Raw genomic sequence first — 16,323 nt, 5'->3', positions numbered from 1 at the left:
AAATAAAGGAAAAAATGAACGAGTGAAGCACTCTATATTTCAAAAACATCAATGTAATCGGCTATATTTTAAAAATATACACAGTAGGGATGTTAAATTCAACCCGACAACCTGGACCAACCTAACCCGAACTATAAGGGTTGGATTGGGTTGATTAGCATTTCAGGTAGGGTTAGGTTCATTTTTCTGAACCTGAACTGAATTGGTTCGGTTTTGAGTTCATGAACAAAGCTTTCGAGTTGACCCGAGCCAAATAAAAATATATATAACATACTAAGGGACTAAGGCCGGTTCAGGGACACTCATGCTCGAATTCGAGCCAGGCAAATATATGTTTCTTTTTATTATTTTGTTATTTTATTATTTTTAATTTCTTTGTTTCGTTTATTTTATTATTTTTAATTAATTTTTTTGTTTTGTTTATATTATTTTGTTATTTTATTATTTTTAATTTCTTTGTTTTGTTTATATTATTATGTTATTTTATTATTTTTAATTTCTTTGTTTTGTTTATATTATTTTGTTATTTTATTATTTTTAATTTCTTTGTTTTGTTTATATTATTTTCTTATTTTTAATTTGCAATTCAGAAGTATATTAATACATTTTTGTTAATGTTACTCTATATTTTAAATTGAAATTCTAATTATTTATTATCTATGGGAATATTATTATATAACAATTTATATATTTTTATTTTTTTAATAGTTTAGTACCAGCCTATTTCAATTAAAATATTTTTATATATTTTTTAATTTTGTTATATACAATATCTTTAAACTAATTATTTTTATGATTTATTTAATTTCAAGATCTATCTTTATATTTTTTTTGTTATTTAACTAATTTTCAAAATGTTGGTATTTAGTTGTCTTTAGTTATATGACAATGTTGAACTATGTTAATATGTTACAATTTTTGCTCCTTGTTTTTTATTAAATTTGTTTTTTTTTTTTTTTCGTCAATAGTTAATAGATTTGTATTTAGTTGTGAACTTTTAATATATTTTATCTAAGATTTATTCGAATAATGAAGATAAATAAAACTTAAAAAAAAATTGACAACACAACCCGAAAATAGAGGGTTGGGTTGGGTTGGGTTGTCAAAAGTTTTAGGTTGGGTTACCCATCCAACCAACCCGAACTTTTGAGTTGGGTCAAAAAAATCCTCCAACCCCACCCAACCCGGACCATGTACACCCGTAATACACGGTAATTTTAGTCATCAACTCCAAATTCCTAATTTTTTATATTAGAAATTTAGAATAGCATTTTGACAATGTTCTTAAAAACCAGGTACCTCAATTTATTTATTTAATGAGTGAAATTAATTAATTAATTTATTTTTTATTTTTATATAAGAGATAATTTCATTAATGAGTGAAATTTACATTAGGGATTGCCATGATTAGATAGTTTGGTAAACAGGCTTTTCTATAATAGGGCTTTTGCATTCTTGAAAGGGGGTACGTTAAGGCGGGCTTTTGCATTCTTGAAAGGGGGTACGTTAAGGCGGGCTTTTGCATTCTTGAGAGGGGGAACGTTAAGGCGGGCTTTTGCATTCTTGAGAGGAGTACGTTAAGGCGGGCTTTTGCATTCTTGAAAGGGGTACGTTAAAGCCATATCCAAAAAATCCCCTTGACTTTGTGATTCATTTTCTTTCTTGCATAGTAGACACAAGATTGGAGAGAGTGATGTAAGACATTATTTTTTAAAGATTTTCACTCGTACTAATGGCTTTATGCGCTATTTCCCAAAGGATGAGCTTCACCTAAAAGGTCGATTTCCGTCTCACCTATCTGAATTTATGCAAAAAAAAAAAAAAAAAAAAAAAAAGGGATTTGAACTTCACTTTTTACCTTCTAGCATCCTATCTGAAATATCAAGACATTGAAAACATTTGATCTTGAAGAGAGCACGAGAGAGTAGAGTACTATATAATTCCATCAGGATGGTACCATTTGGGGAACTTGGGACAACAAATGAATATTCATTATACAGCAAACGACAACAGAAGGAATATACTGAAGATAGTGTACAACGGATGAAGTCTTACAAATGACAATAATAATAAACAGAGAGCACACGTAGGAACAAAACTGAAAACTGGAATGGTTGATGAACGGTGGTGATCGATCGAGTGGGAGATGTAACACCATTGAATGAAGTTGTCGTCATGGTCGTGACTTATCTGGATTGCGAGTATCGACAAAGAATGTTGAGCAAAGGAGACAGACATGCATGTTCCTTTGTTTTAGAAAGTTGCCCTGTTTCTTGAAGCATCCTAAAGAATTTTGGACATGAGACAAGCTACATAATTGCACAAGAACAGCTTCGCTTGTTTTCACTATCGAACTCGTCGTCCGAAAGATCTGCTTCACTGGCAATTGAACCAGGTAACAATTAGAAAGAGAGACTGAATCATAAGAACACATTCCAGGGAGATGAGAGATGAAACAAAAACAGGACAAATACGAAATGAGAGAAGCATAGTTTCAATGTGCAAATAAATCTTCAACTCTGAGCAAATTTACTTCAAACAGACTCAACCGATTCGAGAAAGAAAACGACATTCTAATTTCAAAACTTGAGATGAATAATATGACATCATTCAGCAGCAAGAACTTTCCAGGCGATGGCATTCAAACAAAAGAAGGATATCACGGTACTGCGAGAGAATTCATCAAATGTGTTCTCCATGAACATGCGTAAATGTAAATCTGAACGAGCAAAAATCACTTCAAAGTTAATTCCAAGTTTTTTAACTTTGGGTACTGGAATGATTTAACTCCTCAACTTTAATAAATGAAATTAATGAATTAATCTTCGACGGTTATGAGTGAGGATTGTTGAGGATCATTGGAAAAGGAGACCTACATCGGCTAATTAAGGGGGTGATCATGGGTTTACAAGTAAGGAATACATCTCCATTAGCATGAGCCCTTTTAGGAAAACCAAAAGCAAAGTCATGAAAGCTAATGCTCAAAGTGAACAATGTCATACTATTATGAAGGGTCGTGGTTTTTAACAAGGAGAAATGCAGCGTCGATGACTTCTATACCATTGGAAACAACCATTAGTTTTTATAAAGGATACTTCTCAGTGAAATGTGTGTAGAACTAAAAAAAGTATTTACTAATAAATCATTGAAATATTGGAAGGTGTCTCTTTAACTCGTAAAAGATGGATGTATTATGATGATAACAAGAGTGTGTGCTAAGAGATTAGTGAGAGAACTATGTGCGGAGAAAAGATAGCACATGGGCACAGTTAATGAGAATTAAGAGTTTTATGTGTAAATAGAAGTAAATGATGAAAGAAATATGCGTTGTAAGAGATTAAAACATCATAAACACACTTTTAATCATAATTAAATCATTCTCAATCATTCATTACATGGAACCATTAGCAAAACAAGAAAACAAGAAGTATAGGTTTCAGAACATTGTTAGAGCTAAATGCAAAGACTAGAAAAGTATACAAAGATTTACTTCTAATTGCCGAGTTCCTAATACAACCCATCAATTGGACAACTCCATGACCTTAAATGCAAGCCGTATGAAGGAAAATAGAGGAAACTAATAAATAACGTTGATCTATTTGGTTAATTGGTGTCCATCAGTATGGTTTTTATAACTTCAAAATTGATGTGTGTGTATATATACATATTTCTGAAAAGAAGCATGAATATAAAATTAAATTTACCGTAACCTACCAACTTAAGCTTTTTGGTTGCAAACCTGACCCTTTAGCAACTTCCTATCCTTCCATCACCTCTCCCTATGCTACACCTGTAGCTAGCTATCTAAAAGTATCACAGACTAAGAGTCCGTGTAAACCATGAAAGCTTGCTGACATAATAGCACATTCTTACATCACTATCTAACTTCTACTTATGTAATCTTCCAACCCCATGCAATCTCTTGCCCCTGCCCTTCAAATTTTGAACTTCAACTTTTCCTCTCTATCAGTGTCCTAAAGCTAGAGCTTTATGCAAACCAGAAGTAATCAGAATCTAGATCACCCAGAACCAGTATATAATCTCTATAAAAGTGATGTGGTTCAAGACAGTTTAGTATTCAAATTGTCATCCACTTCAGTTTAGACTGACTATGCATACACACAGAAGAAACAAATATTTCATTGATAAACTAAAACATACAAATGGGAAGGTACTTCCAATCAAATGGATTACGAAAAGTCCATCCAGTCTTTCATAAGATAAATTAAGATGCACTATGTGAATGGAAAGATAAAATATTTAGACCAACCCAATGTCATCATAAAAACATTACCTAGGAATCTACCAAAGGGCAGAAATTTGTGTGAGGCCTCCGGTTAATTATACTTACATCAGGAGAAGTCTAGAAGGAACTAATTAGTATTTCTTTGTTAACTGCGTACATCCATATTATCTACAAGCTTTTATATTTTGGGGTGTTAAGTTTTACTGGACTTATGTTGGGTGTTAGCTGTATTTGGGCCTGGGTTTTGTTGGGCCCTTAGTATTGTTGTTGGTATTTAGTTTTCTGTTAGGCTTGTAAATTGTAAGTTGGCAGATACCATTTTGGTAAGAACTAGAGTTCTATCCGTTGTTTCTTATCCCAAAATAGTCTGCCAGTTCTATTTTGATCCCTCAACTCAGATGTCTACTTTTTGGTTCCTAAAGTAGGCATAAAACTACTTCAGTAGTTATTAATTTTTTTTGTTGACCATTCAACAAAATTTTGAATTTGTTTAGAAACTCAACACTTGACATATATATGGTTTCTACCCGTCGTTCATGCAGATATTACTTAATAAACAAACAAAAGACGAACCCAAGTCTAACATAGGGTAAATAATTTATATAAAAAAATTATCTAAAGGATTAAATGACTATTTTTCAAAGTTCAGGAACTAAAACAAAATGAGTTTATAGGTGAAAATGAAAAAGCATAAAAGTTTAAGAACCAAAATAGGATTGAAATCAAAGTGTTCCATAAGAGTAGCCTCATTTTTTCCTTCGTTAATGCAATTCCAAAGCCTCCAGGATCTTTTGAAAGAGTGTCTGGGTTGCATGTTACTTGGATAGCAGCTTCCATATGTTCGTGGAGATTCTATCCACCATTTTGCAAGTGGGCTTTGGGATGTAGAATAAAAAGAAAAAATAGATTGAAATCCGTTATCCCCCATATTAAATGCAAATGTTAGAAGAGTAGAAATAGGAATGCATGGAGATTTGGTCAGGAAGTTGTATGGGTTGAACGTATATGTTATGAGGAGATGCTATGAGTGAGACAAACAGAAATTTGATTAGGGAACAGCAGGAGAGAAGCTGGCCCCTCGACCGATAGAGAGAGGAGCGAAGCCACTTTACAATTCAAGAAGGTTCAGGAGTGAAGTTCGTAAACTCTCATTAATCTTGAGTCTTTCCTTCCGTAGAATTGACCTAATACTTTGTACTCAAGATTGTAGCTCACTACAATTGTTCTTACTCATTTTTAGTGAATATGATACCTATACGATGGTAAAGAGAACTCGTTGAACAAGAGTCAACTCATTGCATCTTGAAATGTTGTGATTTCCTCTGTTGATTTTCTTAATTTTTCTCAACAGGATTCCAGCCAGGAGTGGCCTATAAGTTATATCCAAGATGTCATTCCATGGTAGACCATAGGGAGGGTACCAATTCCACAATTCTACATCTCTGCTATAAGGCCCACATTTAAGTATGCTTATGCTTGTACCATCAGCAGTCAAAATTAAATATATGCATTTTGTGGCCTCAGCAGACTTAAGACTTTGATTAGATTGAAGAGATTTCTCAACTTGTCAAATTTAAAGATAAAAGGAAAATGTGACAATAACCAATTAAAGATGCAAAATTTGGTTACTATCATTGCCCACCTATGAACCATGGATGCGAAATCATCCAGACACATGTTTTTACCACCAAAAACTTCTCTTTTTTTTTTTTTAATTTCAGAAGCCTTGAACATGCCTTAGATATATACAACCCACCCCGGCGGCCCATGCGTAAATGCATTAAGCCTCACCTAAAATGTAAGAAATTATAACCAGCCACCTAGTTTGGCAAGAAGGATGAGGTCAAAAAGCTTTCCTCCAATAACAAAGGAAAACTAGCGAGTCAATGATATTAGGAAGCACCTACCACCTCATACCTTGAGTCTGCCTCTAGATGATTCGTACACACCTGCGGCTAGGCTGACAAGTTTCAGTACAGACACACTTAAAAACTTAGTGCTTTGTTCACTGGAACAATGATTTCTATTTGAGATAAGTTGTAGAACATTTCTAGAAGGTCGTGCTTAAAGTGCTTCACCACTTTTCAAATAACTTTAAAGGGTTGAGTTGTGCAAGCCAGGGCTGTATTTTTTCCAGGGCCATTCAAAGTTTCTGCATTATAATGATTGACTTACATTGACGGACAAAGTTTCCAGCAGTAGTTACATTTAGAAAATACACAAATCAAGGACTTCCAAACATTTCAGTAAAAGATCAACGTATTAAAGAAGTCTGAAGTGAGAAGATTGCTCAAAGTCACCTACGTGGAGCATGATCGCATGATTAGAAAAACATGGGAGTGGTTATCAAACTCAATACTCAAAAGGCTTTTGACAAAGTGGATTGGCAATACCTTGACAGGATTTTGGTGGTTAAAGACTTCATAAACACATGAAGGCGGTGGATTTATGGTTGTATCTCATCAGCCAACTACTCAATCATTATTAATGGTAAATCGAGAGGCAAAACTAGAGTCCCCCAGGGTCTTCAACAAGGTGATCCCTTGTCGCCTTTTCTCTTCAATTTAGTGATGGATAGCCTTAGCCGTTTTCTGGATTATACATCATAGAGGGGCATCATCAAAGGCTTTCATATTGGAGATAGTAAGTCTATTAATCATTTATTATTTGCAAATGATACAATTCTTTTCTCCTCCCAAGAAGAATTAGAGGTGGAAAATCTCTGAAATTTTATCCATATTTTTGAAAAAAACATCAGGACTGAATATCAATAGGCAAAAATCTGATTTTTTGGGTATTAATTGTGATGAAAGCTGGATTTCCCTCTTAGCTAACTGATTGGCTGCAAAGTTATCTCGTGGCCGTCTACATACTTGGGTCTCCCACTATAGGTAACCCATCTGTCCTTTTCCTTTTGGCAGCCTATCATGGATAAAATCAGCAGACAACTCCAATCTGGGCAGAGTAATCTTTTAACGAAGGGAGATAGGCTCACTCTAATCAATGCTACCCTCACAAACACCCCAATCTAGTACTTATCCATCTTCCAGATTCCAACAAAAGCAGCTGCAAGCATCAAAAAATCCTTCAGGGATTTCCTATGGTCTTGAAGTAGAGGGAGAAAGCTGTTGCACCTCATCAAATGGGCCAAAGTGAGAAGCAATTTTCAGAGGGGGCTTGAGTATAACTGATATCAAACAGCTAAATAAAGCTCCTCTAACCAAATGGGCTTGGAGATTAGGAAAAGAATGACTTATGGAAGTTATCAGTCTAAAGTTTGGCACTTCACATTTCAATCTTAAATCAAATGCTCCGACTAAAGTCTCTCATAAAAGCCCCTAGAAATTCATTATACAGAATCAAAAGCTTATTGATAAAAAAATATATTACTTGCAAGGTTGGAGTTGGTGATTCTACGTTTTTTTGGCATGATTTATGAGTTGGAAACGATCTGCTTTGCTCCAGGTTTCTCCTATTTACAACTTATGCAATTCAAAATTCGCTACTGTGGCTGAATTTTACGACAGAGAAGTTGTCATGGGTGTTAAGTTTGAGGAGAAACCTCAAAGATACTGAAATCCAAGAGTGGATCATTTTTTCCCGCAAGTCCCATCATACCAACCCTCCACAGAACAAGATAGATGGTTATGGAAACATGAAAAAGACGGCTCTTTCTCATCAAAGTCCTTGCTTCCCCTTCGATCGGCGGGAACTCCCACACAAGCTTGTGGTCTATACAAGAATATTGGAAGGAGAAATACCAAAAATCAATAAAGTTCCATCGCTGGGAACTAAGTCATAGATGTTTCAACATATATGACCGGCTTCAGAGAAGATTTCCATAGTTTGCTAACTCTCCCAACTGGTGCTGTTAATACAAATCTGATGGGGAATCACAGAATCATATTTATTCACTGTCCCTTCACTTCTGAGATTTGGGCTTGTCTATTGAAGGCTTTGGTTGGAATGTGGTGCCTCCTAGATAAGTGTTGCATTGGTTGTGCTTATTACTCATAGATCACCCTTTCCAGCAACACAGAAAGATTATTTGGCAACATTTTGTTTTGTTCGTTCTACGGTTTGGCCCATTTGGAATGAAAGGAACTCAAGTATCTTTCAAAACAAGGATAGAGCTTTGATGGAATGCTTGATTCATCTCTTTTCTTGGCTCTCTATTGGTGTAAAATTGTTTTACCTTTTAGCAATAATAGTAAAAAACACTCTTATATCCATGTGTTTTCTATTGGATGAGCTCCTTTTTGTTCATTTCATTTAATCGATGAAATTGTTTCCTATCCAAAACAAAATGATCAGATGATTCATTGTTCACTCCAAAACAAGAAAACCTTTCATTTCGCCACAGAATTCATTGCTGGCCTCAATGCCTCCAGGAGTTACAAGTGAGTCAAAGATTTTATGAGATATTCCTTTATTTTTCTCACAACCATGAGAGAACACAATCTTTATTTATTGTTCTTTTCAGGTACACCTTTGTTAGGTTTGTCATGTGTTTTCTTATTAAAAAGAAAAAAAATAAACATCTGAAGTTGTAAAAGATACCCAAAAACATGATACCATGGTAGCAAGCAAATCAGCAAACATTAAATAAAGAAATATAGAAGAAGATATAGAGATATGCCAGCATGAAAACAAAAATCAGCTCAAACCAAACAAGGTAATTGGCATAAAACTGCAGAGTCAATAGGAAAATAATGGACGTCTTGGCTTTCTTATCTTTGATTGGGGAGCTTGTTCTTAGACCGGGGTTAGAAGGGGTATTTGTTTTGCCAGTCCAACACCACTAAGGGTTTTTCTTGCAGTTTGTTCTTCTTCTTCCGATGCTTATTGAATACCTCCCCTGTTAGCGAGCCTGTTTTTTTCTTCTCTTTGGAAGATGAAAGTTCCTAAGAAAGTTCAATTCTTTGTTTAACGGATCATCCATGGAATACTTAACACTTTAGATTAGTTTTCGAGAAAAATTCCAACTTTGATCGGTTTGTTTTGTTACATTCTTTGTTGGAGGGCGAAGGAAGACCTTGATTATATTCTTTGGAGCTGCAACTTTACTCGAATTGCTTGAATCCTCTTTTTTGAGGTGTGACTTTTAGTTTGATACACACAAAGGTCTTAAGGAGATGATCAAGGAGTTCCTTTTCCATCAGCAATTTTGGGAGAAAAGAGGAAGTTTTTGTGGCAGGTGGAGGTCCGTGCTGTGTTGTGAGGTTTCTGGAGTGAGAGAAATAATAGGACCTTTAGAGGAGTAGGAATCTAGTGATGTGTGGTCCCTTTAAAGTTCTATGTTTCTCTTTGGGCATTGGTGATGAGGTTGTTTTGTAATTATGCTCTAGGTCTTTTCCTACTTGATTTAAGCTCCTTTCTTTAGCGGGGTTTCCTTTTGTGGCCTTGGTCTTTTAGATGTCCGTGTCTTCCTTCTTTTTTTCTAAGTGAAGTTCGTTTTTTTACTTTTAAAAAAGGTAATTAGCATAAAACAGCATAAACAAGGTGTCGTAGAGGATGATGAAGGATAAAGTTAAAGTTGAGGCTCTAAATAGATGCTGCTAGCAATATTCATAGTCCAGAGAAAGAACATGGTGAAGGAAATCAACAGACATAAATAAGTTTTGTGCTTTAGAAAAAACAATGTAAGTAAACATCAATACCTGGGCTCAAATTCCCTGATCTCTACAAGTTCACTCCCACAAGCATCGGTCCACTGAACTTTCCTTCTATCAGTAAGACAACGTATATCACCATCCTTTTTACTCATTGGTTCACTTACATCAGCATTCTGATGAGAAATTGAAACAACATTACTTGGCCTTTTCAAGCTACTTTTAAGGGCTATATTTCGTAAAATACTACCATCTTCCACATTTGGAGTTTCATCTTTGACCTTATCGATACTTTTAGACCCAGGCAAGGAATCATGTGGTAAGGTTGGGCCTACTTTAAGAGGAGAAGGGGAACTGTCGAGCCCTGCGGAAGTGCGACCAAAGCAAACAAAGGAGGCACAGCCGCGGGAAATGCGGTTCTTTGTGGAAGCCAGCTGGAGGTCAGATTCGGATTCTTGGTCCACCAACTGGTAATGATTCCACGGAGAAACTCTCATGGGTTTATCTTCGTCCTTTTGACCCAAAAGGAGAAGGGTCAAACCCTTGCTATACCCAGAAGCTGAAGCAGAAAAGAACCCTCCTCCTTCTACTGCCAATAACATTAGTTATACCTCATCTGGGGTGCTCAAATTTATTTCTTGGAAGGCTTCCACCCCTCAAGCAATCAAACACACCTGTCCACCACAATTGATTGATAATCAGAACAGTCTACGTAAAAGTATCAGAGAACAAAACCGAGCAACAACATTTCTCACAAATTTATAATGTATTCCTTTACAGATGATACTGAACATAATAATTTATAATGTATTCCTTTACAGATGATACTGAACATAATAAAACTCAATATCAGTGAAGCAAAATCTTAGAGAGAAGAGAGAGCTCGTAACAGCCCAAGCCCACCGCTAACTGATATTGTCTTTTTTGGGTTTTCCCTTCCTAGCTTCCCCTCAGGGTTTTAAAACGCTTGGGAGAGGTTTCCACATTCTTATAAAAAATGCTCTGTTCCCCTCTCCAACCAAGGTGAAATCTCATAATCCACCCCCCTTCGGGACTCAGCGTCCTCACTGCCATATCGCCCGGTGTCTGGCTCTGATACCATTTGTGATAGCCCAAGCCAACCCCCAACAGATATTGTCCTCTTTGGACTTTCCCTTCCAAGCTTCTCCTCAAGGTTTTAAAACGTGTCTCCTTGGGAGAGGTTTTCACACTTTTATAAAGAATGTTTTGTTCCCCTCTCCAACCGATGTGGGATCTCACCGTGAGAGTCCAAGTTGTCATGCATAAAGCAACAGTAAAATTAAGGAAAACAGAGGGGGAATAACACCAAGCAAACATTCACTTAAACGCAACTATTTCTTGGTTTTTAATCCACAATGTAAACTAAGATTGAAAAAAAATTGTAGAGCGTTATAATTTAAAGCTTAAATAAGAATCCACAGAGCTCACAAGGGCCTTCAAGCATTTGGAATGCGAAGATTCTATGGTAACTGACAGGATTTAGGAGGCCAAAAACTGTGACAATAAGACGCATACATCTAAATTCATCATAAAATTGAATCACTGATACAACTAAAATTTAAGTCATTACATCATAATTCAGTAACCCGTCCATGTACACCAGAAGGATGCCTCAGTGGACCTTCCCCTCCAAGTTGCATCGAAGGATACCACTCATAAAAATCATTAAATATTAACTAAAGTCAAACAATAAATCTCATAAACGCCACTAAAACAAGAACCACCATAACCCACCACGTGTAGACGTGATATAACCATCTAAAAAGCAAGCAATTCAAAATTTCAGAGAGCTTCTAACTTCAAAGGAGTGATGGAAGATCGAATAAAACAGGAAGTGGTAACTTGAAAAATCCATCACAAAAACAAACCGGAAATGCCCAATCGCACTTCCTGAGATGCACTTGTAGTTCGCAAAGCAATTATGGAGAGAAAAAAAGGAACTAAATTCGAAATTCGAAATTCGGAATCTTAAATACACTTTATCTTCATTTCCAAACTGCAAACAAGTATACCAGTCACAGCAAGCTCGAATCAACTAACAAATTGACTTCAAAAACAAAAAATTCAAACATTCTAATTCCACTTCAGCAATTTACCAAAAAAGAACCGCATAATCAGATCAAATCAGGAAAAAGAATAGAACGTACAGGACCCGACAGAGTTGAAAGCGAAAGAGATCACTGAAGTTTAAATCGACGGCGCCATGGCTGAAGCATCATTAATCAATCGCCGAGTTAGAGAAAAGAAAGAGAAAAAAAAAAAAAAAGTTGAAACGGATTTTTGCCGCAAATTATATTAAAGCCAGAAAGGCGTAATAGGGACGAATGGCTTTGTTTGTCCATGGAGGCGCATGATAGCAGTGGGTCCCATTCTTTTTTATTTTTTATTTTTTTATTGTTTTATTAAAGAAAATATTTTTAATTTAGGTCATTCACTTTTGTTAAAAGCAATGTATTTTTAATTTGTTTGATAATTAAATAAATTTAATTTAGAAAAGGAAAGCTTGCTTTTGTTTGCTTTAGCATAAGGCTTGTTGTATAATGTAATATATGAACTTTGGCCATCAAGTGGATTTAATTCTTTAATCAACATGTGGGAGAGTTTTAAATGAATAATTAACGAGGGTAGTATCGGTATTATTAATAAGTTGAGGAAGCCCATTAGAGACGTTTGTCAACCAACCAATAGAATAAGTCCAAGTCATCTTCCTTTGCATCACTGGAGCGTGGTTTTCGACAACCGGGTTTAGAAGTTGAATAACCTCTGGACAATTAGATTCAATGAAAAGAGTGGAATCAGTGGTAGTAAACAATTGCAACCCCGACTCAATCACCGTCGTTTTCCTAGTGTCGACCTTTGAACAAGTAGCCACATAGGTCAACGTCATTACCATGCTCTCCTGGTGTCGGCCTCTAAACAAGCAGCGACATAGGTCAACGTCATTACTGATTCTTTATGATAGTCCCTCAATACCCAACCATGCTCTCCTAGTGTCGACCTCTAAACAAGCAGTGACATAGGTCAACACCATTACTAATTCTTTGTCAATAACCCGTCTTTAAAAGAAACAACTCTCCTCTAATAATATTATCGTGATAGTTCCCAAATGTCCAATAATGCTCTCCTGACGCCACTCTCTAAACAAGCAACGACATAGGTCAACGTTATTACTAATTCTTCATGAATAACCCGTCTCTAAAAAAAAACACTTGACATTGTTAGAATAAAACTTGTACGAGACTCGTCATCATTCCATTTTTTTTGCAGCCCAAACACAAAAATTGTTTTTGAAAAAATATTAGAACAATTTCAATAGGTCTATTTCGATACTTGAAATTATCAATAATTGTCCCATAAATTAAATCTTTTACCTTAAGTATCATTAATTCTTTAATGAACAGTTTATTATGATTCAACCATAAACTAAGCCTCTCCCGTCAATGAGAGGGGGGAGACATTGTTCAAGTCTTGTAATCGGCACTTAAATGAACTATTCATCTACTTTATAGGCTTTGATTTTGACATGTTCGAGTGCACGTTTTGGGATGACAAAAATAGAATTTTTTTAGACATTACGACATAGACATTTGATGAGAATGTCTTGTACAAGGAGAAAGAGAAGAAAGACTACAAGACAACGAAGCAAATAGAGTTATGTTCGAACGGTAGAAAATCTTAACAATTGATGTTGTAGTAGAAACTTAAGAAACTTCTTTAATTGTTGCTTAAGAAATAGAGGTTGGAGCACGTGACACCTGAACATAGGGGTGTACATTCAACCCGACAACCCAGACCAACCCAACCCAAACTCTAGAGGTTAGGTTGGGCTGGATTAACATTTTGGGTAGGGTTGTGTTCATATTTTTGAACCCGAACTAAATCGGTTCGGTTTCGGGTTCATAAGACAAAACCGTCGAATTGATCCTAACCAAATAAAAAGGTGTTTCTTTTTATTATTTTAAATTTCTTTGTTTTATATATATATATATATATATATCTTTTTATTATTTTGTTTAATTTATTTTATATTATTATATTATATTATTTTTAATTTTTTTTATTTAATTTCTTTATATATATATATATATATTTTTTTTTTTTGTTTTTAAAATACTTTAATATTTCATACTATTTTAAAATATATTAGAATAAGTTTTATTCTAATAACTAACCTATAACTATTAATACATTTTAGTATTTATTATCGATTTGTTGCAACATTATTATATAATAATTTTTATATATATTTATTTTTTAATAATAATTTTTATATATATTTATTTTTTTAATAATTTAGAACTCTCTAAGTCACGTATAAATAAACCTATTTCAATTAAAATATTTTTATTATTTTTATTATAAATAATACCTTTAAACTAATTATTTGTATTGTTTATTTAATTTCTTGATCTACCTTTATATTTTTGTTACTTTAACCTATTTTTAAGAAATATCGGTATTTAGTTGTGTTTGGTTTGATGACAATGTTAAACTATGTTAATATGTTACAATTTTCGCTTCTTGATTTTATTGATTTTTTTTTTAATAATTATAGATTGATTTGTTTTGTTTGTGAACCTTAAATACGGATTTGTTCGTTACTTTTGGGTTGGGTTGGGTTACTATGTTAATATGTTACAATTTTCGCTCCTTGTTTGTTATTGATTTTTATCAATCCAACAACTTGATAAAAATAACATGTCGATGTTGACTAAGCTACTATAGAAAAGTGAGCTTTGTTAAATAAGTGAGCGTTTAGAATCAAGGCTGAACCAGATGGTAAAAGGAGGTTCAAGGCTCGGTTAGTAGCTAGATGTCTAAGCTCTGGAATTGTGTTACTCTTTCATTTACTAAGGTTGACTATGTGGCAATAGTTGAAGCTAGAAAGGAGATGATACAGATAGTCAAAGTGTCGTACAGTTGGTGAAGAATCTAATCTATCATTCAAAGACAAAATACATCAGAAGACAATATCATTTCACTCGCAGATTAGTGGAAGAAGCTGATATGTGTTTGGAGAAGATAGAAGGTGCAAAGAATTCAATAGATTTTTTTTTTGTTCGTTTGTTCTTCATCTAGATCGGTGTGGTGTTCTTGTTCGATCCTAACATGTGTTTCCCTTCACATAGTGGAGAATGTATCTGACGGTTGAATGATGCAACATAATAGGTTTCTCATGTACCAACTCATCATTCCGACAACATATGAAAGATCTAGATGAGTGTGAGTCAAGTACCTCAAACTGTTGATAAAGCACCTATACTCGATGAGATTCACCAAGCTTCATTCAGTGTCTTTCCCGAGCAGTAACTTTGCTTCCAATGGGATACTTGGCCAAGTTGCACCCTGCCATCTTAAATTGTTGTAGCTATCTTCTTAACATATAGGCTAATTTCTTTAGCATGATGCAATGTCTCTTTTCTGTTTGATGTCTTCCATACTAATTAAGTCATCGATGTACATGCCGATAATAAGTGTTTTGGCTAGATGACATCTTGTATACACTACTTGCCCTTCTCGATGGCTTTAAGCTCTTTTTGTATGGCTTCATGTCACACCATTTCAGTTGTTGCCTCATGATAAGTTGTCGACTCCTCGGCAATGAGCAACATTAGCTTGACATGATCCAACTCTTCGTGGAAGAATGAAACTTCTTTAGTCCACCATCTGTTGTTGATTCTCATAAGCTCTCGCATAAGCATCCTTTGTTCCGAAGAAACTCGTCACGTCTTTTAGTGTCACTAGTGATGACATGTCATGTCTCCCTTGTCTTCTAGAGTTGTGAACTTTGCAATAGTTTATTTGTTATTGCTGATGTGTTAGGATATGGAGCGAGAACCCAACGCCTTTTGTCACTAAATGGTTTAGAAGATACATGGTGTGTCGTATCTCCTCGCCCAGACAATTGTTGAGACTTGCATGCTTTTGACTAAGCTTATTTTGGTATTCAGCGGTTTCTTTGCTCGACCACAGTATTCTGTTGTGGAGTGTACGAAGTGGTGAGTTGACACTCGACCCTTTCCTTTTCCCAAAACTTTGAGAAGTTTTAGGAAAGAACTCGCCACCTCTGTCGATGCACAAGATTTTTACCCACATCCCATGACTATAATCATCAACAAGTAAGGAAAAATAACTCCCGCATCTTTGCAAATTTACCCATTGTTCGGGCCTATGTGAGAATATTTGCATGTTGCTCTTCAGTGCATATGACCTCCACAACAATCTATCGTGTCTTGACACACTCACGAATGTAGTGGAATCACGTGTCAATGTGTGTTTACTTCATCTGTGAAATACCATATTTTTCATCAATCAAATCACAAATTTGTTGTTGACATAGAGGATTACCAACTTTAACTCACGGTCGGTCACTTCGCTCAACAAGTTTCTCAACCACAATGCTTGGCACGACGTCATAGTTGCTGCCATGAACTCAGCCTCACA

At 35.1% G+C, this 16,323-nt stretch overlaps 1 protein-coding gene across 3 annotated transcripts; it reads right to left on the bottom strand.

Annotated features, from left to right (window-relative positions):
• Positions 1 to 1,905: 1,905 nt before the first annotated feature.
• LOC111472690 lies at positions 1,906 to 12,167 on the bottom strand. 3 transcript variants are annotated; one of them, XM_023118298.1, is made up of 3 exons: positions 12,027 to 12,167; positions 9,907 to 10,532; positions 1,906 to 2,379 (listed from the first exon to the last, which is right to left on the bottom strand). In XM_023118298.1, exons 2-3 carry the CDS (start codon positions 10,458 to 10,460, stop codon positions 2,310 to 2,312), a joined length of 624 nt encoding a protein of 207 aa, XP_022974066.1. In that variant the 5' UTR covers positions 10,461 to 10,532; positions 12,027 to 12,167; the 3' UTR covers positions 1,906 to 2,309. The 3 variants fall into 3 exon arrangements, with proteins under 3 accessions (XP_022974066.1, XP_022974068.1, XP_022974067.1); XM_023118300.1 differs by lacking the exon at positions 12,027 to 12,167 and adding an exon at positions 11,614 to 11,971; XM_023118299.1 differs by lacking the exon at positions 12,027 to 12,167 and adding an exon at positions 11,450 to 11,594.
• Positions 12,168 to 16,323: the final 4,156 nt, after the last annotated feature.

The sequence above is a fragment of the Cucurbita maxima genome, unplaced genomic scaffold, assembly GCF_002738345.1.
Source record: "Cucurbita maxima cultivar Rimu unplaced genomic scaffold, Cmax_1.0 Cma_Scf00084, whole genome shotgun sequence".
Lineage (NCBI taxonomy): Eukaryota > Viridiplantae > Streptophyta > Magnoliopsida > Cucurbitales > Cucurbitaceae > Cucurbita > Cucurbita maxima.
This window is presented reverse-complemented; position numbering and strand designations above follow the sequence as displayed.